The 21,584-nt window shown below is 41.2% G+C and overlaps 2 protein-coding genes across 3 annotated transcripts in view; one reads left to right on the forward strand and one right to left on the reverse strand.

The window, feature by feature from the left end:
• LOC115362217 (solute carrier family 41 member 1-like) overlaps nucleotides 1-13,119 on the forward strand; it is a 40,310-nt gene extending 27,191 nt beyond the window's left edge. Inside the window, exons 12-14 of the transcript XR_003928477.1 lie at nucleotides 6,308-6,313; nucleotides 6,510-6,514; nucleotides 13,108-13,119. The gene's annotated coding sequence lies outside the window, so the exon portion shown is untranslated. The remainder of the gene's footprint in view (nucleotides 1-6,307; nucleotides 6,314-6,509; nucleotides 6,515-13,107) is intronic.
• LOC115362218 (carbohydrate sulfotransferase 11-like) lies at nucleotides 634-19,689 on the reverse strand. Of its 2 annotated transcripts, none has more exons than XM_030056067.1 (5): nucleotides 19,633-19,689; nucleotides 19,129-19,304; nucleotides 4,446-4,528; nucleotides 2,954-3,115; nucleotides 634-2,333 (listed from the first exon to the last, which is right to left on the reverse strand). In XM_030056067.1, exons 1-5 carry the CDS (start codon nucleotides 19,686-19,688, stop codon nucleotides 1,650-1,652), a joined length of 1,161 nt encoding a protein of 386 aa, XP_029911927.1. In that variant the 5' UTR covers nucleotide 19,689; the 3' UTR covers nucleotides 634-1,649. The 2 variants fall into 2 exon arrangements, with proteins under 2 accessions (XP_029911927.1, XP_029911926.1); XM_030056066.1 differs by having other exon boundaries at nucleotides 2,954-3,118.
• Between the last annotated feature and the right edge of the window lie 1,895 nt (nucleotides 19,690-21,584).

A 21,584-nucleotide genomic window follows, 5' to 3' on the forward strand; every position in this document is an offset into this window, starting at 1 on the left:
GGGGCGACAATGATTCATTATGTTTATTAATGGTGCAGTGTGCACCATTAATAAACTTCTCTATCCTAAACTCCATACTATTACCATAAATTCCCACCATAAATTCCATGACTTTTGCTGAACAAGGCCCTGCAGTGGCGATGACTGTGGGTGGTTTAACCCCTCATGTGCCTGTGTTCACCCTAACAAGGGAAGCTCTGACCAGGCACAGTGCTGGGCCTGACCCAGCTCTGACCACAGCTATGTGGTTGTTTGTCCAGCCAACCTGCCCAGAGCTAAATACAGACAGCGATAGAGGGGGGATCCAAGCTATTACTGGAATCAGGGAATAACTGGGAGTTTCACTGAAAACTATACATGTAAGGCAGTGTGAACATGTGTCTTCACAAGTTACAAGCGCAGGTGATACTATTTGAGTTGCAATTTGATCAAGCATGTAAAGAGTGTGATATTGCTGCATTCAAGTTTTAGAATTCTGCAGAAGGCTTCAATTTGGCATCAGTTTATGTGCAAAAGCTTAGACAGCATTTGACTTTCCATGCAAGCAAGTATTCCCTCCAAAAGAGAGGAAAATCTTCAACCACTCTTCCATATAAAGTTCATTCATATTCACAAAATCATGAGTCCACAATCTCATAATAAATACTTTAACCTTGACATACATAAATAATGGTCTTACAAAGATATTGTAGGTGCCTAGAGATCATTTGCTGCTTGCTCAGTTTCACAGTCAGCCCATTAACATGTATTCTCGTGCAAGAGAAGAACCTGCTTCTTGTAAGTGTAACTTCTCCTTTATGGCTCATTGGCTTTATGGGGGAAGAAGTCATCACAAAATGTTTGCTGTAGCAGGCACTGAGGGACTTCTAGCAAGGCACATTGCACAAACTCAACCACAATACACACACAGGCCTAACAGAATAGAATTAAAGGGAATTTACCCTGGTTGACTAACATTTGCTCGGAAAGAAATGATGGACAAATTGGCCAAAAAATAAATACTGAATTTGAATCCCTGACATAAATGCACCTTGTGCACACAAAGTGAATGCATGACCTTTAACCAAATTTTGAGGACAACCTGTCATCACTGGAGACATGCATGACATTTGTTCTGCTATGTATGAAAAAAAAATGATCTCACAAATGGGCATTGCAAAGATTTTTCTTGTTCTTTTCACATTGAGAGTAAATCAATTAAGTGATGGTTATTAATGGTTAATTAATTGATGGTTATTATTATTGTCTCCAGCCGTTTTGAGCGATTCCAGTTTTCATTTGACAAAGTTACACATGCACCTTCTTCTGCATATTAGGCAGTGCAGCATGACCTGCCTGTCTTTCCCTCCAACGAAGCAATATGCCACCACTGAGGAAGATCCACGCATTGAATCCTGTAACCCAAGTCATACTGCACAGTTTTCGATGGAAAATCATAGCAAAAGGACAGTGCTCATGATGCAGAGGCCATTCTGGGTGGGGATGGAAACTCTAAAAGCCCACAAGCCCAGGGTGACCAGAAAAGTGCAAAATTAACTTCACTAGCCAAAAACTTAAATGGGCTGTGGATGGAGAAGATATCAAGCCTGCTATTAAATACCCTCAATAAGTTTCATCCCTGGCACGGAAGTCAACCTTTCCCTTCCCCGTCATCGAGTCCTGAGGTAATGTGGTGTGGTGTAATTGAAGAAGAGGAAGTCCATCTTGTACATGTTGAAAAGTTTTTTCTGGTAGAAGGGACTGATGTTCTTAAAGAAGCGTGCTGCCATGTCCTCATCGGTCCGGGTGCTCTTACCCGAGGTTGGAAATTGAACTGTCCCGTCCACTCCGGCTAATCTGAGCACAGCCTGGGCGTCTGGCTCTAGGGTCTCATATTTCCCCACCACATCGTAGTGGATCAGACATGGGTGGCAGAGGGAGTGCACCCGCTCCCAGTGCTCATTGAGAGGTTCCTCTCGTTGAGTCCGAGGGTCAACCAGGTACTGCACAAACTCCTGGAAGGAAACATCGTTGCCTTTCTCCAGCGCCTCAGGGCTCGGGTTGAGCCGGTGTCGGCGGATGATCTTGGTCCCGTAGCGCTTGTGGAAAGCGGTGTTGTAGCTCCGTGTGAACTTGTTCCGGTACGCAGACACAAGGCGCTCGAAGGGCTCCCGCACGAAGATGAATTTGAGGTAGCTGCGGAGGCGCTGGTTGATCTCGGAGACGGAGAACTCGGAGAGCGTGCGGAGGTTACCTGGCACGTGGGCCTCATTGGCAGGGATGGCAAGGGGATCGGTGTAGCGGCCATCGCTAGTTAGCACCATCAAGATACGTTTCCAGTTGGTGCAAGCCACCTGGAAGTGATAAGGAAGTTAAAAGGATGAAGAATTTGTGTTAATTACCAAGTAGATGCATGTTTATAGATACAGAAAATGTAAAAAATATCCTATGGACACAAATACATCCAAACACAACGTTTCTGCAGTATTTTTTGTATATCGGTGTACCTGTATAACCTGCAACAAAATGTCCATCTAATTTTTAGAAAAAAATAATGCATATGTGGATGTAAGAAAAAAATTAAATTAGAACTTTAACATTCCAGATACAGTGAGCAGGCAATGGTTACAAAGAGGCACAAATGAAGGTCCAATGTGGTTTACTCTTTGGAGAGAGAATGAAATAATTTCATAAATGAAATTATTTCATTCTCTCTCCAATACAATTTCATTTATTACAACTATGTCCTTGAGAATTAAAGCACTGTGGATCACTTCATTTGTTTGAAGAGTTTCTCCTTCAAACAATAAAGTTCTTAAAATAATTTCATTTGCATAGTAGTGACATCTCATCCCATGTTTTATGTTAGATAGGACAGAATTTTAAGACTCAGGACAAGATAAAATGACATCTTATGCAGACATTTTTGTGGTATATAACCTCAGCTACACACATGTACGTCATGTTTACCAACCTTAGGGACGTAGCAGTAGATAAGGCTGTGTTTATCGTCCACAATAAGGTGTTTGAGATCCTCGTTGGAAAGCACCCTACGCTTCCTGGTGTGGCTAAGACACGTCTGCTCCAAAAGCTCCCTACGGTCCTGGAGAGACCTCTGCGCTGGCAACAGCTCCAACTGCTGGCAGACATCATGCCATCACCAGGTAAAGTGTGAAGGAATGGAGGAGGGAGAAGAAACAGAAATATTTACTATAAAATGTTGGATGCGAGTTTTGTGGTCAGAACCACTGTGAGTCTAGGGTGAGATGATCGTAAACCCAGGTGCTTCCAAAATTATGCACATGCCTGGTCTTTGTTGAGGAGTAGCTAATGAACACTATCAAGTACAAGTTTTGTGAAAACTACTATAGGGCTAAATCTTTCCAGCATGAGTCCAAATCATATTTACATATATGCAAAATGTGTCATTATAATGATGAAGTGGAAGCAAAGGCAGAGAGAATACTTTAGTATTTTAAAATGAATGGCTTTCATTAGTGGTGCATTGGTGTGTCACAAAAACAAAAAGAGATAAATATTATTGTTAAAGACAACAGACAAAGAGGAAAAGCTTCAGTAGGAGTTGACAAAAGGCTTCAATTTTAACATTGGCATCAGCTGAAAATCTCCTTTTATGATGCCTATCGGCTCTTCTTGCCACATCCTCCTCCTCGGTTTCTATCTATTGGCTCTGGGACTGTGTACTTGTTTATTGAAGCTGACAAAGTTGGCAATCTATACTTTCACTATCCTCCAGGTTGTCGCAGGAGTTTAGTCCAAAAGGCCTGGGACTTGCATGTTAAATCACAGAAATAGCCTTGACTTAATTCTAGAAATCGCACCCAATCAGCCTCACAGAAAAGTAAACAATATATGATGGTCAGATTTTGGGTTATTGTGACCTTCAGAGATAATACCCTGCAGCACAACCTCAAATGAGATGCCAAGAAAGTGTCCCGAAACAATATTTTCTGAGAAAATAAACGTGGGGGTGACGTTAAATTAAATTTGGTGAGTTTTTTTCCTTCCAATGTCAATAATCACTCCAGGAGAAATGTCATGTTTGTGGGTAACATCTGGAAAGAGTACCACCTCAATAAATGGCTGAATCTCAAAACTGGATGAAATGTACCACAGAGTGGGACGAAGCCAACCAAATCTTCACTGCAGTTTTAAAATGGAAAAAGTAAATCCAAAAAAACAGTTTTGAGGAGTGTAGTCTTTAACTAGACATCAGGTCTTAGATATACGATTGTCACTTTTCACAGTAAAACATTTTGGTGGAGCTCTCAGAACGAACAGGTTAAAGCCGGAGGACAAAATACTGATCAGGCTGATCAGAGGTGTAAAACATACTCCTCCTTTCATAAAGGACTGAACGGTTTTCTTCCATTATTCAGGAGTTACTCCGTCATTACAAGGGATGGGAAAAATATGGATTTAGTTATGGTGAGGTGTTTCCTCACCTGGTCTCCATTGTACAGGGCCTGCAGTGGACTTCTCCGACTCTTCCCTGGTCGGCTGCCTCTCTTCACCCCAGCCTCCACAGCTACAGACACAGAGAGAGGGATAGAAAACATATGATAACAGTTACATGCCACATTTTTCTTGATTGTCTGTGAAGCCTTAAGGGAAAAAGACGCAATTTGATGTCAAAAGTACGTTTCAGTTTACATCTTGCGTTTTCATAAGCCAACATGATCTAAAATAAGTAATACCACAGTGAATTTGTTAGTGTAAAAATACTTGTGAACCATCTCATATGTTTTCATAAGCCTATGTGGTGATCACAGAGTGTATTCCATTTAGATGCAGGTTTAAACTACACTCTAAAGATGTCTGTACAGTTATATGGAGGATCAGCATAGCCAACTTTCCTCTCCTCCTCCGGCTCGACTCTGTCATGACGTGATTCCCTCTTAAAAAATTCCTTCCTCCTCTCATTTACAGGTTCCATAGGAACAGCTTGTTCCCTTCAAACCGTCACTGCGCGTTCTCCTCCCTCTTCCACTCTCTCTTTGCTTTAGCTGCCACATCCCTTTTTCGCACACTCTGGTCTTTGATTTCACATTGACACTCTCAGCCAGAGCAATTTAAGCTGAGGACACAGTAAAAGACAGAAAAGACTGTGAAAAGACCCACTTTCACATATATTTTTTTTCATGTTAAATAGTAGGTGCACACATGTGACAACGAGCTGGATTTGGGGAGCACAGTATCACCACATTTACACTGACCAAGTAGGAGGAGTTTGCTCATGAACTGCTATAGAAAGCTTCAACAGGATAAATGGCTATTAATGAACATACTGGCTGTTTTGAGGCTGTTGGCACTTCTTCACTCTGGCTGTGGTCTGGTTCTCTGAATCTTTCTTTTAAGTCAGACACCCCTGTCCATCTACACACATTTGCATGCTGTTTCCCACCCTTTGATTCATACACCTCTCCCATCCAATCACTTCTATCCCTCTGTCTCTTCTCTCCCTTACTTCCTCCTTGGCCCTTTTAGTAGCTATGGCCCTGTTTACAGCTGGAATTAACATGTATCTTGGGTGATTACAAGTGGACAGCTCTAAGGACATCCGTTCACACCTGGCAATAGAACGCATCTCCACGTGTGTCTCAACGGACCACTTGTGACTGGATCTCACTTCCCCGCTCTATATGCAAATAAACACTTTTCAGTTCATTATATCCTTCCCTTGGTGATCATCACAGCTACACCTGCTCCAGTACTGATACTCACAACCCAACTCTCTACAAATGCACTCAAACTGTGGATAAGCTGGATAAAGTACAGAGAAATGGAAAAAGGATGGATCTGAGGTCGATCGCATATTCGATCACAAGCTGTCAATGGGGATGCATTTGAGACACATAATAATGCCAGGTGTGAACGGCAATCTGTCTGTCCATTTTGTGATCAGATCACCTGAGACAGATGGATAGCACCCCAGTTAGTTCTGAAGTAAGTAAGTCAGTAAGTGGTATTCATGTTTCTATGGGTCTTCCCCCCAGTAGTGGGGCGTGAGGCAAAATACAAAGAAATCTAGGTGGGTGCACAACTGCTGGGGTGGAGCAAATAAACTGACCTCAAATAACATCTTTCTCAGAATACTCATCCACAAGAAAATGGAAATAATCCTTTAAGAAATTGATAAGTATTAGGCCACCTGGTTTTGGTTTTTGTGTCAGCTGATGCTGATAGAGTCAAGCTTTCTAAAGGAGAAAACAAAGAATCCTGACCAAGGCAAACAAATGAACTGGGCAGTCTTCTCGTACATGGGGACAGCACATGGGCGTGGTAATGTGTGTAGCATATCATGGAGATTACTGTGAAGAAATCTTTCACAGACAATGCTTCCTTTGCTTTGAATCTGATCATTTACTGTAATTGCCTAAAACATTTAACATTTTTATCTTAAATAACCAAGGAAACTATGGCAATATTGAACAATCTGCATTCAAATCTTCCATTTCCATTCAGCCTTTCATCGTGATTTGCATTAAAATACTTGGATGGGAAGCCAGTTATTGTCTCTGATATCCATTTCTCCTCCCTTTCATCCTCCCCTTCCATCCCCCACTTCCATTCACTCAGCTCTAACCCCTATGCAGGGCTGATGGCAGGTCAGTGTCGGGATCTGCAGCTAATGGCACCGCCAGAGGACAGTGATGTGTTTTGCACATGTGCCAAAAGAATGCATGGGGTTTATGCAAAGGCTTTACATCTAACAAAAAGCTGGGAGAGGAGGAGGAGTAGAGGGTGGGCAGGGCAGAGTGGCAGTTTGGAGAAAGAGAGGAAGAGAGAAAGAGAGAATGTATGTATAGTAGTGTAAAGGAAATTACTTGGAGGAGGGCCTATACAATGATGGCAAAACTCCATGCGATCATATGGAAAGCATATCAGTGAGTAAGCATAATGCTGGTCAAGAGCTGGGTTGTGATCCAGAGTCAGAAATAGAATTGCATGTCTCTGTTTCTTCTCTCTGAGTCCACATCAATCAACTAAATAAGAAGTTTTGAAACCGTTTCATATTGGGACCCAAATTTAGGAAACTACCCTGTCCTGGCCCAAAGCGTTAAACAAAACTCTATATCACAACGTCTTTCTGTGGTTTGAGGAGCCAGAAAACAAAATTTGAACATGTGCAATATGAGAACATACAGTACAGTGGTTACTGTAGGAGTATCTGAGAGAGAAAATCTGAGACAATCGTGCAGTGTCTCTCAGTCCCTCCTCTCTCTGCTTGAGCTCACATGAATCACCGAAATCCTAGACTTCCTCCGGGTACATCTGTGCCACATCATCTGAACATACAACGATACACATCTACTTCTTGAACTATCTGGTGAAGCTTTCTTGGATGTACTGACAAGTTGCATCCTAGGCTTTGTACAAATTCAAATGCCCAAAATAACACAAATGAGGTTGCTTGACATATAAGGAACAATAATTTCTATTTTTTATGTGTAAGGTCTAAAATGTTATTTTACACTTAATAAATGTGCTTAAGAAGTTACAGTGGGTAAATGGCAAAATTAAAGGTAAGTCAAGGAAAAAAGACAAGTTGAGTGCCCTTGTCCAGGGAGTCTAAAACGGGAATTTAGGGTCTTGATGTATGCAAGTAAGAGATTCAGGTTGTGTTGACTGTGATGGATGTGGTGTCTAAGCTCTCATTCAACAGCACTGTTGATGACATCTGAAGCAGTTAAGCCTTTAAGCAACCCAGGACACTTCCTGAGGAAGTTGGAAAGTGGGTCAAGAGACGCCGGTAGAGCCTCTACTTGCATTAATGGTTTATTGTCTGTCTTGAAGCATTAATGCTACACAGTGGAGGGGAATACCAACATCTGGGTTGTTCAACACTTAACATCATGAAAAAAGTGCATTTGAAAAAGGCTAAGGTAAATTACAAATGGGGATTAGCTAGTTTGTCAAGTAAAGTCAATAGAGCTGAGTTAACGGTGAGAAGAATAGTGATATGTGGCATAGACATTCACCTGTAGGTGTTATAGAAATTTCATAGCACTATGACAATTCTGTAAAAAGAACATGATCTAGCTGAGTTTTCGCAGACTACTGTGACTGTGATAGTGCTGTAATGCATCTGGAAACAGCTTCTATGAATCTGTGTGCTTCGGGTTTGGCTCCTTATGATTAGGCTTTGCACTGAAGAAAATGAAAGATTTCATTTCAAAACATTCAACTTAAAATGTGGGACAAGGACTCCACACAGCACAATACCTTCTTTATACTGCTAGGGAAGGCTGGATCTATTGTGATTTCAACATTTTTCAATTTATTGCTCAGCCTTAGGCTACACTTGTCTGTCCAGAAACATCAAATTCTCTCCCTCATGTCCAGTATCAAGGCTGCCAATCCTTCTTCCTAATTACCACTGAACAAACTATCTGATTTTATGAGGCTCTGCTTTCAGCTTCATCTACCTTCATGTGTACTGGTATAACTTTAATCTTGCATAAACATATAAACTAGGAATAATGCCTTCCTAATACTAGACATCACTCAGCATTTATGAAATGGATTAAATAGCTGAAGTTAACAATGGATCAATCCTACACCGACTACACTGACTGTTATATAGAAGCCAGGGTTACTGTAACCTGGCACATAATACTGGGCCAATGTACCACCACTCCTCTAAAAACCCTGAAATATGGAATAATGTAGCGCAATATGCTATATTCATGAATGTGACAATGTATAAAACTGTCTGTAATTCCTAAGCGGTTAATGCCATATTTTTTGTTCAAACCTTTGAATTAAAGCTTAAAGTCTGAAAAAAAAGAAAAAAAAAAAAAAAAAAAAAAAAAAAAAAGCTTAATGTCTGCACTTCAATCACTTCTTGATTACTCCATTTCAAATCTACTGTGGTGGTGTATAAGAGAAAAATTATAAATATTGCGTCACTGTCCAAATACATATGGACCCAACTGTATGCTCTCTGTTTATACATGAAGATGCACATGGAGGCTCTAAATAGCCAAGACTGTACAGGAGACTACTGCTGATGGAAAAAATAAATAAATAAATAAATAAACAAATAAAACAAAATAAAAGAAGCATGAATGGCTTTATTAAGTTCACTGCATCATATTTGGAGATGTGAGTCCACCTCTTATGGAAAGCGCACATTTTGCACATGTTGTCTACTCCATTCAAATGATCAGAAACTATACACCTTTCCTCCTCTTTGTCATGTGCTCACTTATCTCCGTCAACTAACATCCTCTCTGTATCAAGTTAATGCCGCAAACCACTACTTCCTCTCAGACCCAGGAACCAACACTGCAGGCAGTTGAAGAAGAGGCCCCCAGTTGGACTGCACAGCCAGCATGTTGAAACACTATTATCTGCGTCCATCTGGTCTAACAACCTCTGAGGCATGTTAAGAAGTCCTAATGTTGTACTTCATATAAACAAGCTTCCTTTTAGTCTGTATATATTTATCAGTTAGAGAGACAGAGAGACAGCTGGTTAGTCATTTAGTCAAAATGCTTTTTGACTGTGTGTGGGCTCACACAGGGCCCACTCACTTCTTGTTGGTGGTGGTATTTTATCCTTTTTCCCATCAAGGCAAATCTCTGGGGTTACACATCCTCTTATAGAAGCAAATTAAGTCTTTGTGTTAAACAAATCTCTTGCCCTTCTGATCTTGATAAGGGGCAGAGAGGAACAACATTTGACTATTTGCAATAGCAGAAGTTGATAGCGCTTGAATTCAAGCCTTTATGAGGGCCACGTAATGGAAGTTTCCCATACAAACTGAAAGTGAACCGCAGGGGGTTCAAGTGTATTCTAGTCAGTTTCACAACACAGCTGAAAACACCTGATAGGGACAAATGATGACACAAATGACAAGAACATATAGCAGGAAAAGAGGATGAGATCATGCTTTCATTTGAAGGTATCACACCAACAAACATGCTGAGAACCACTTGACTGGCTCTGAGTGCCACAGATGGTGGTGATTAAATGAATAGGACCAGTGAGTTTTAGGATCAGTGTTATTCCAGCTGGCCAGGCAGCTCCTCTTAATTTGGTTAAGATGAATGTCAAAAAAATATTAAGAAGACCTTCCGAATGTTCACGTTAACAGTTACTCAAATAACTTGTAATGGCATATGAGAGGTAATAAAAATGTTGCTTTTCCATAACTAACTTGTCTATGTCTATTCCTTCCAGGTTTGTTAATTTCATTTTACAGCTCCACAGCTGGGCTAGCTCTGGAGAAAACCTGAAAAACACTCCCTTATTCAATGAATTTATTCATTGAATAAGTTTATTCTTTGATTTTTTTGATATTCGAGAAATTCAATGACTAATCAGAAACAAGCAGGGTCTTCTTACTGTTCAAACAAAATAAATTAATTCATTACTAAACCTTGTCCTTAACCCATTTTGTATCTGTGTCCTTTCTCCTGTAGTGCCGATTCTGAATGCAACCCTTGGCCTTTGAAACCCCTTGAAAGCTTCACAATAGGGAAACTAGCAGAACTGACTGCTTACAGCACTGTGCCACAAAGTCTAAATTGAAAAAATAGATGTCATGAGATGAGTTTAGGCTGACCTGATACAAATCTGCACGCTCCTCTAATTCTCTGAGAGCTCTACAAAACTAAAAGCCTCTGGACTGTCATGGTGAGACCAGGCCTCCCTTACTTTGTGAGGCCCTAACAACTTTGGGCTATTACTCACAACTGTACAAACACAGCACACATTAGGGCCAAGATGAAGGGAACTGAAAGAGACACCGTGGCCCCAGTGTGTAATGCTTGTTCACACGACAAGCCATTGTCAGTGCAACTCTGTGGAGTGCCCTTAACATTAGGGCCATTGCACATTTTCCACATTGAAATATTAACTGTAGAGGCAAACATGTCAGCAATACCAATAGTACATTGTTGACTGTTCACTGGGAAATTCCTTCATCACTGACAAGTTGTAGAACACAGATGACAAACCAGTCCAGACACTATCTTGCTACTAGAGCAATCACTGCCTATGCCACTGGCTTTCAATACAAATAGCCTAAGATGAGTGGAAGAGTTTGACCAGATGGCACCAAGTGGCTGCCTCCCCTTTACAACCAAGAAACACCGACACCGTAACATCTTCTTCACTAAACCACAGTATGCCAACCGTTTTTCATTCTGTTTCACATCTTGAGAATCAAGCCTCGAGCTCCTGTCTGTGCAAACAAACTCAATTATACTTTAGCATTTCCTCTGTCCCTAATGTTAGTTGTTTGTAAGAGGGGAACAGCCAGGAGGCAACAGGCTTAACAATTAACGATACAGTGTGCACAGAATAATAAAGAGAAGGCTTTTGATACACCCCTCACACATTCAGAGCATGGCTTTGTTGAGGCAGAACAAACAGCCAGCAGGTGTAGCATGTGGTACACTGAGCTCTCCATAGCACTGCCGGCGTAGAGGAGTGCTCAGAGGCATCGCAGCATCTTTGTTTGTTTGTTCCACAACAGTGGCACTGATGCCTACTTCAGATGATACGTGGCAGCATCTGTGAGTGTGTGTGTGTGTGTGTGTGTATGCCTGCATGCACATAAAGTAGCGCTGATGTTTTCAGAGACCAAGATTACAGTGTCTGTGTGTGTTAATGGGTGAGTGTGCAAGCGTGTTTATGGGTAAGAGAACACAAAGTACTGCGCAAATGACAAAGATCACAGTGTAGAATGTGTGCATGCGTGTGTGTGTGTGTGTGTGTGTGTGTGTGTGTGTGTGTGTGTGTGTGTGTATGTGTGTGTGTGTGTGTGTGTGTGTGTGTGTGTGTGTGTGTGTGTGTGTGTGTGTGTATGTGTGTGAGCGTGCACATGCTCCCAGCTTCTCTGAGTGTGTGTGGGCTGGACCCATCACAGCCTTGATGTTGCCACTTTTGAGAGCTGTGAAGGTTAATCCATCACTGTCAAAACTGGATTCTGCTTTTGAGTGAACTAAGTGTGGAGCATCTGTGGTATCTGGCAGGAATTAATTTCAAAAGCCTGTCATCCATTTGTGGCAGTTGTTTTTTCAGCTCAGATTTGATCATTCATGACAGAACACTCAAAACCTGTAATGGTGGCATGGCTTACAGCAGGAGCTGAATTTCAAACCACGTTTTGAAATGTGTTCATGTGCCTGCAGACAGTTTGTCTGTTCATATGCACATTGTCTCCCATAGGTGGGAACAAGACAGGGAGTGTTTTCCTATCCTCTACTATGATAAATGATGAGAGGCTGTATAGCAAAGGACATGGATGAGTTGGGAAAGGTCCATGCAACAATAAACAGCACAATGTACACTTGTATATAATATATATAATAATGTAAATACACTAACAGCACTCAGAGCAAAAGTGCTCAGCAGAGTCTTGGTTCTCTGGCTGTAGAGAAGTGGCTACCCAACACTGTCATTTCACCTCGACTTTTAGCATCTTATCACGCCATCAAGTGATGGCAACTTGACCAAAATTATATTTTTGTCCATACATAACTTCAGATTTTCAAAGCCACACATGAAAATGGTCAGGCTCACACTGTGATGATTATATATAGTCCACAGACAATCCAGCCACAATGCACATGAAAGTAATGTAAAGAAGAGTGGAGAAACTAATTCTGACACAAATTTAAACCATAAGTGACTCGGTAGAGCACAAACCTCTGCAAAGGTGGGTTTCAACAATGGTGTTGTTACAGGACTCAACCCAATCGGAGGGAAAATGTGGTCTGCTGCCTTGACCAAAGGCCAACCTTTCCAACGGTTTTTGTGATTTATGTGGGTACATTTGGAAACCGTGTATGTCTTTATGTATGTGTTCACTGCTATATACCATGTCCCTCCTTGAAGTGATGGTGGTGTACAAAGATCTGCATATTCTAACCTCTCACCAAATAGCCACTCTGGGTCAACTGGCCCAAAAATTTGATCATCTGTACACAGACCTACAGCCAACCAAGTTTCATCCAAATTAATCTAGTAATTAGTAAAGACAAATAGACAGACAGATAAATGAACAGGGATGATCACATAACCCCCTGCTGGAGGTTTCATCTCTGTGGCGGAGGTAAGAAATACAGTTACAGGAGATGCACATAAGTCAAGTGTGTGATCTCATAAAATGAAATATTAGCAAACAGATCTACAAAAATCAAGATAAAGAGAGGAGAGACTATATGGACATACAATTACTGGCCAATCAGAGGTGGGTAGGGCAGGGTATGCACATTCAGTATGTCAACTTAGTCTCTTCCCTATACAGACAAATGAAACCAAAGCTCACATGTAATACAACCCAAAATTGAGTGGCATCACCTTTTATGTTTTAGTAGCATTCGGCTGATAAGAAAATTTGTTTTCTGTATCCAAAAGCAGAAGCTGAAGACTCGCATAAGCACGCTGACATGAGAACATCAACTATGTTTTCACACAATGTGGATTTGACCTGACTTGTAAAAGCTGACAAGTACACATAGCCCTCCCACGTGTTGAGTAACTGTACATGGCACCACAGATACACACAGACACACACACACACACACACACACACACACACACTATTATGCACACGCAGACACACTATTATGCACACACAGACACTGACCCTGCACTGAAGTTAGATGTGTGGATGCAACCACATAAAGGAGGAACTGGAGACAGAGGCTGGGTTTTCAACTGACTATTTTTATCCAAATTATGATGTTTCAAATTAGAGAGGCTGAATGGAAATTGCTAATGTCGGTAAATTTTCCTCAATATCTCCAAACAGTTGCACTCACTTGAGGCAGACGTTCGTTTCAATCAGTTAAATTTCGTCTTTGTACTGTAGTGACACAAATGCATTTGTTTACTTCTTTTGTGGTGAAGCTAAACAGTCAGTCATTCACTTCAACCCAGCTGAACAGGTTATTTTTTTTGGAAAATTTCCCATTAAATATGTCCAATTAAAATTCACCTACGAGAAGGATGAACCACAGCAAGAGAGACAAAGATGGAGAGGAAAAACCCTACTAATGTCAGTATATAGCAGGATTCCTGAAATCAAATGTCTTTTTATTTGAGGGTTAGTTTATTTGCTTCTTCTTTGATTCCAGGCTGAAGTCAGATGCATGAATGCAACTGCAGGACAGACACTGAAAAAGTTAAAAGAGGAAAGTTGTAGGCCTTCATAACTCCAGTCTGGCCATGTATAGCTTTATGTTAGATCCTAATTCCTGAGTTCTCTGCCCTCATCTTTTCGGAGCTAACCAAATAAAATTCCAAACAAATTAACAGCCTGAGCAATAAAGACGACATGACTTCACTAATGAGTCTTTAATAGCACATTGGGCAGGACGTGTATTTCTTTCCTGAATGCCAAACCCAGTCTACTAGCACAGGAACTTAGACAATGAGATCAGAACTATAATCTGCACTCTGCTTCCTGCCCTGTATTATACAGTAGGCTTAATGGGGAGGTGAGTTCTGGGCTGACAAAATGGGAAACCCTGTAACACACAAAATCCTCGATATTTCATCTGTATTGAATGATTACCTCCAGAAAAATATCTTTGGGATGAGACCCATAATGTTGGTATGGGTTTCTGAAGGCACATTCTGTGAACATCCATACATTTAACAAGATGATTGTCAAGTTCAACTCATTGTACCTAAGGCCATCCACTCATGAAAATCTCGAACTCTGATCGCTATTGAGACACAGTATACATGTCTGCAGGTCCAACCACGAGGAGTGATTAATAGCAGTCGTCAAGAAAATCTACCTCCACTTTTGACAGGTAAACAAACTGTCCAGTGAAGTAGTGAAGTGACTGATGCCGTGTTCCACCACTCCCTGAGCATAAAAAAGTTTGCTTCAAAAGGCAGGTGTGCAGGACATTTTTCACAGTAGACTATATGTTTTTTTTGTGTGTGTGTGGTTGGTTTTATTTTGTTTGTTTGTTTTTATGGCATTCACCTGGTTGTACAGCTGTTTGCACTCAGCAATTTTTCAGACAAAGAAATGAGCAGATAGAAGAGATCACTTAAGGAGAGGCAGCTACTAGAAATATGTCTTCCACTTCTGGGCTCATTATGTTGTTTGGTGGTATATTTTTCTTAGTCCTGCAGATTACACAGCATAATGTAGATGACATCATGTTCAGACATTTCCAGAGCAGCTACGATGGAGTTTGATAGCAGAAAATATTTCAGCTATCAGCACCTCAGAATCAAAGAGCAAGGGCTTCTTTCTTGATCTTCCATGTTCATCAATCATACATGAAGAGAACCACTGCAGAAGACACAGATGTATCACTTTGTCCACGGTTTCCTCAATAGACCTGAATGCAATGCAGCTACAAGGTACTTTACATTGTGAGTAAAGAGGCTTTTGCATAGGACGTGGTGTACACTACACTCTCTATTAGGTTCAGCAGCATCAGCACAAAGGTTCAACTTGCCCTGAAAATGCATCGCTGCATCACAAAAGCTATTGGAAATGATGGGTTTCAGGATCCTGAGTCACACACCAAAATGCTCTTTTGCTCTTACTGCTCTGTCACTACCACTCTGTCCACCTACACGTACAACCCACAGCTGACAGCGAAACATTTAAGCCCATTCTTGGGTAGTTGTCTGGCAGCTGGTAAACACAGGAAATCTGTAGTAGATGCGGTAAAGGTAGCTTTTTCCTGGAATAATGAATAATAATCATGATGATCTAGCCTTGTAAGTGACAACTATAGTTTCCAAATGTGTCTGATATGTCACTGAATAACCAAATCAGGACTGTAAACTTACCTGCAGAGGTTTAAAAGTTATAAATATACATATATCATATTCTGGGTGAATCAGGCTTCATTTTACAAACATTTACCATGATGATGGGTACATGTTGTACACCCAGCCAGTTCCTTTAACTGTACCCTTTTCGCTTCACTGTGATCCACTCAGATCAAAACACAGTATAATAAGTAGGAAATCAAATGGAGAGAAACAGACTGGAATGTCACAGAACTGAACAAATTATTTGGTTTAGGTTTTTAAATCCACTTTGACGTGATACACAGTAATTAAGGAAGCCTTGTGCTTTGTTGACTTCCTGAGAATCAGACCTTTCTAGTGGGGCTCCACCATGCCTTTCATGTGGCCTGCATGGCTAATGGTGGGGCTGTAAAGCAGGCACAACAAGCCTGGGCAGAGCGGACAGTGAGGGGATACATCTAGTTGATGGAAGGGCTTCATGGAAGTAATGAAGTGTCAGTTTTATTTATGATGATCTAACAAGGCAATAAAATAACTTGTGGAACCGAAACCTGTAGTAACATTGCTTTCTTCATCGTCATAAGCAGAAAAAAAAACTATGAGGAATAAGGAGTTTCCTTCTGCTTGTGCTTGTACGTTTAGCACATGTGGTTTGTACATCAAGTGATCATGTAAGGCCTTCCCACCAACAGCCTCACATAAATTTGTTTTAGTGGTATATCAAAAGATGATTTATTACTGTAATTTTGAATTGTTGCACCATGACAGACAGGTGTGTCCTGGACAGAATTCAAGATTGGTGTGATGTTTTGGTTCAATGCAACACAGTCAAGGTCAAGTACAAAATATGTGACTTTAACTGAAATAAAAGTATGACAGTGACTTTCTCACTGGCAATTTTGATTAGCTATTTGTATCTGCTGTTCATTCCTTTCATCATCAGCCCACTTTGCTTCAGATGACAAACGACATCAGGATGATTCAGTCATTCTGATGTGCCTTTACATGTTTGGTCAAAACATGCCACAGCAGCGTAAAGGTTTGGTTTCAACTGAAACTCACCCACAGATCAATGTTCACACCCTCAACTGGTTTGTCTCTCTTCCAAAAAGAGAAACAATATCTTTTGCCAAAACTGATATCTGGCCTCTCCTTGCAGCTCCACTCTCATATACTTTCTCTCTCTCTCTCATACCCCCTACTCGTGTCACGTGCTTTCACTTCAACACACATGTGCTCCTTTCCTTCAGCATAAACTGTGTGTGTCAATCATTCATCTCTACTTCTTTTTCTACCTCTCTCTCTCTGTCACTGTGACCCCTCAGTCCCCTGGGGCCTATCTGTCTTCCTGTGTTCAGAACAGACTCTGAGAGGAGAGGAGAGGAGAGGAGAGGAGAGGAGGAGAGGAGGGTTGAAAAGGCAGAGGAATGCAACAGGGTCTTTAGGAGGGGGGCTTTCAAAACATTCCCCTGTTCACAGTGGGCTTATTCATACTTCAATTCATTCAGACTTTATTGTGTTGCTCTACGGGCCCTCTCCATTACGAGTGCACGTGCACACGCACACGCACATACAACTGCCAGTGTTGCCAATTTTTTTAACAATTGTGCTAGTGCTCCTAGATTTACAAGAACAGCAGGAGTACATATTGGCAGTGAACACATACAATAACCCACATCATGTTGACATGACTACTAAAGATAGGAGTATAAAGAGAGATGAGCTGTAATTATGAAGAGTGCACAATGAAACTATGGTTTGTGAGCCATGTCTGGCTCTTTGCCAAAAGTCATATGGCTTTCGACAGAAACAGCATTTCAAAAAGAGCACAAATTAATACAGCAAAATTTAAATTTACTTCTAAATCTCTCTCTCTCACACACACACAAGACTCGCGAAGATTAGGCAAATAGCCCACTGACATATGACACAGCGACGGCAGTGACACATCTTTTTTAACAGTCGTGAATCATCAGGCTATGTAACCTATTTTAACTCCCAGCACTCACACTTCACATTTTTTTTCTCAATGTGTAAACTCGCCCAAAAAATGCAAAACACGTGCTGGATTTTTTCAAACGCAATCAGAACAAACAATAGGATAAGAAAACGAGCGAGCTGGACAGTGAATGAACTGAGGGATTGAGGGGCACTCCAGAGGCTCTAACCTACCTTCCTCCTCAATTCTTTTATAAGGACCACAGTGGAAATAAGTCACTGACTTTTCTGTGTTATCCTTGTTAGTTTTGCTCTTTCTTTTAAGACCTTCTCTGTGTCTTTTAAAAACTATCGAATAAACTAAACTAAACTGAACTAAAGGCAGTGCAATGGTGGTCAAGCATGCTAGACGGTGAATGGAGAGAGAGCGGAGGAAGCAAAAACAAACGTTTTGCAAAGGCTCTGAATTACAGCAACCGCAAGAAGGTCTTCATGGTACAGGCATAAGTCTGCACAAAAAAAAAAGGCTGATAGGCACAGTAGTTTCCAAGAGTAGCCACAGACTGGCACACACACAAACACAGGACCAAACACACAATCTCCTCAAGGCTGATGCCTGAATGAGCTAAAATGCGCACAGAGCACAATCTGCTACTGTATCATCTGGTTACAAGTCATCCCAAATAAAACACTGACTATAAAATATCCATAAACTCTCACACACCCTAGCATTTTGACCCATGGTAGAACTATAATAGTCCTAACGTTTTCCTGTAATATTCCCAAAGTCACTAATTTTGCTAACCCTAGATCTAGTGTCCCTGCCCATTTTCCAGTACAGTACATTGGTCAGTGTTCAGTATGACATAAGCTTGATTGTGGTTGGTCTATCAACGAGGACACTTATTCTACAAGTGGTTATTATACATCATCAAATAAGATAATGTATGGGTAACTACATATAATATGTGGTCATCATTTATTCCATTCCCTAAGCTTTTAAGCAGTACAAACATGGGACAATACACAGATTTCCATACATTTCTAGCCTTTTGCAAAACGACTTCTGCTATAATGTGCTTTTAAACAGTTATTAAAGGATTACTGTAGTTGTGGGGTTGTGGGGGGTGGGAGGTGATCCCACCACTACTACTACTATTATTATAGAACAAAAATTACTGTAATATTACTAATATAGTTCTACAAGGACTTACAATGGCACTCTACAGTGACTTTCAAGTGACTTTATGGCACTTGAGAGTATGTTTTATCTCTTATGGTATCACTTTAACGTTGCTCTATGGACTTCGTGAGTTTTCACTTTCAGTACCCTTAGCATGCTTTAATGTATTTTTGTCATTTTGTTGTGTTATGGTTCTAAAACACGTATTACTTTAAGGTTACCATGGTTCTTTTTTGGTTAGTCTACGTGTGTGGTCTTACCTGTCTTGGTGATGCTCTGGAAGTAAAGCACGAGGACGAAGAGCGAGCCGAGGCACGTCGCCAGGAACAGGCGTCCTCCTCTGGGCATCTTCATCCTGAAGCCCCGGTCTGCTGGCGGAGCCACCGACCCCTCGTCCCTCCCTCGGTGCGGCTCATACGAGACCGCCAGGCGGATGCTGGAGGATTCACCGACGAATTAGCAACTATTAACAGGAGATGAAAAAAGCCCGCGGTCCTTTCAAGCCGGCAAGATTATACTTGGCAACAATAGGTTACAGAGATGTAACAGTTATGTCTCGTAGGAAGAAAAAGAAAGAAAAAGTTCAATCTAAACTGCCCACGTCGGCTTTACCGGTGTTTTCAGATAATAATAATATGACATGGGTCAGCTTGGGAGAAAAAAAAAACATGATAGAAAGTCATGAAGCCATCACAAACACAAAAGCCCTTGTTTAAGGTTACGTTGTAACGGTTATCCCTCCCCTGTTCGTCTCCATTTGTTACCAAACTGAGTGGCGTGTAAAGTTTGTCGAGGCTTGACAAACTTCTTTCTCAAACATGGACGGGGCACCGTGCCATGACGTCACACCCCCTCTCTCGCCGTTACTTGCGCCGCCTTCAGTTACTGTCGGAAATATGAGCTTTACCACTCAACATACTACTAAATCCAACCTGAGAAAATGTCCATTTTTTGACATATCCACTGTTGCTACATCTTACGTTTATAGGCTGGATAACATGGAAGTGCTATCAGCAATGTGTGACTGTGGCACACTCCATTGTTTTTTGTTGGGACGTGGGAAACGCCTGACCTTTTTTGCATTTAGTGCTGAATGTACAAAAGAGCGCCACCCACCACAAACTTTCCATATAACTACAGCAAACAGTGCTTACGTCCACCAAGTCTTTATGATTAGAATTGCTTGTGATAAAGCTTGCTGGCTGTTTTAAAAAGCTATCCAAATTGTGTGGTCTCATTAATTCACTTTGCCAAGCGTGAGAAAATACTCCACTGTGCCTACAGAGAGGCGAGGCAGGAGTTTGACATACTGGGTGCCTCCAACAAGGGAAAATTAACACTACAGTCTGGGGAAATTGTTTGTTATAAATGCGGCAGTGGTGCCTTGTTAAGTTCTGCACTGCATCTGTGTGACCTATGATTTCGCTGTCTCAGTTGTTCCATGCTATAAATTGTCCCATAAAAAAATCAGATGTAGCATTGTTTTCAAAGCATATATTTTGTCTGCCTTTCACCCACTCACCGTGCATAATGTTAGTTGATTTAAAAATTGTAGTAGCCATATTGTGAATACACTCGAAAGCATTAAAGAAGTGCCTCTTACGCACAATTCTTCTACTCAGCTGGATTTAATTCACCAGCCACGAGACTACTGTGTTAGAGTCATTTTATCATAATTTCTGACCAAAAGCACTAAATGCGCAAAAAGTACTTCGTACACATGTCAGAAGTTTATGAGGAGCACTTGAAGGCAGCACGAGAGTCATCGACATATATTTCAATACAGCTGGTGATCAGTTCTGTGAGGAACAGCATGTTCTGATTGGGACGCAAAAGACTGACAGAAACTGTTATGTTGTAGATCATGTTGGAAGCAAGGTGTCTTATACCACATGCAGAAACTACGTGACACAACTGCAGTAAAACCACATGCAAAAGAAACCTCTAGGTTCATAAACACTTACCAGAAAGAGGTTTGTTGTGACATGAATATGAAAGCATATTTTAACTGGGAACAAACTGACCTTCAGAGCAAAATATAAGTCAAATATTTTTTTGCTGAGGGTCTGTTTTCAATTCCATGTGAAATTCCTGATTGTTCTGAGATTGTTCTGAACAAAACTGCAAGGCAAGGAAAAGGAGTTTGCCTTTGCTGTGTCACTGTTCCAAACTTCATATGGTTACAAAACCAACCCAGTTTTTCCTTGCTTTGTGCACTATGCTCTGAACTAACATTTTTGCAGTTGCATGATGCAGTGAAGACTTATGGATTTTTGACATTTTACATTTTCAGCTGTTTTCATTATGAAAGGGCTGAGGAATCTTCCCCACATCACATATTCTCATGGTTTTCACTAAAAAAGGCAAAACTGGAACTATAGAAAGTTTCCGCCGAGCCGTGACATTATTGTCTAGATCACCGTCCTCACTCAGCAGGAGCCTTGGCTGACTTGACTGCTTGGCATGGACCGTGGGCCGTCAAGGCTCTGTGATGAAGCCACAGTGTTGAAGACAGGGTGTGGTAGTTTTTAGGGAGTTGGCCTCAATAAGCAGTCTTTCCTCTGTCACAGTAGCTGGACACTGTAAGTTATCAGGGCCGTCTCCAGTAACAACACATAGGCCTGCATATGCTTTCCATGCAAGTCCATCACATTTCCCATGCAAAATTCTGGACTTTCCTGAAGTCTCATTTCTTCAGGTGAAAATTACTTCTTTA

Source organism: Myripristis murdjan, chromosome 7 (genome assembly GCF_902150065.1).
Source record: "Myripristis murdjan chromosome 7, fMyrMur1.1, whole genome shotgun sequence".
NCBI lineage: Eukaryota > Metazoa > Chordata > Actinopteri > Holocentriformes > Holocentridae > Myripristis > Myripristis murdjan.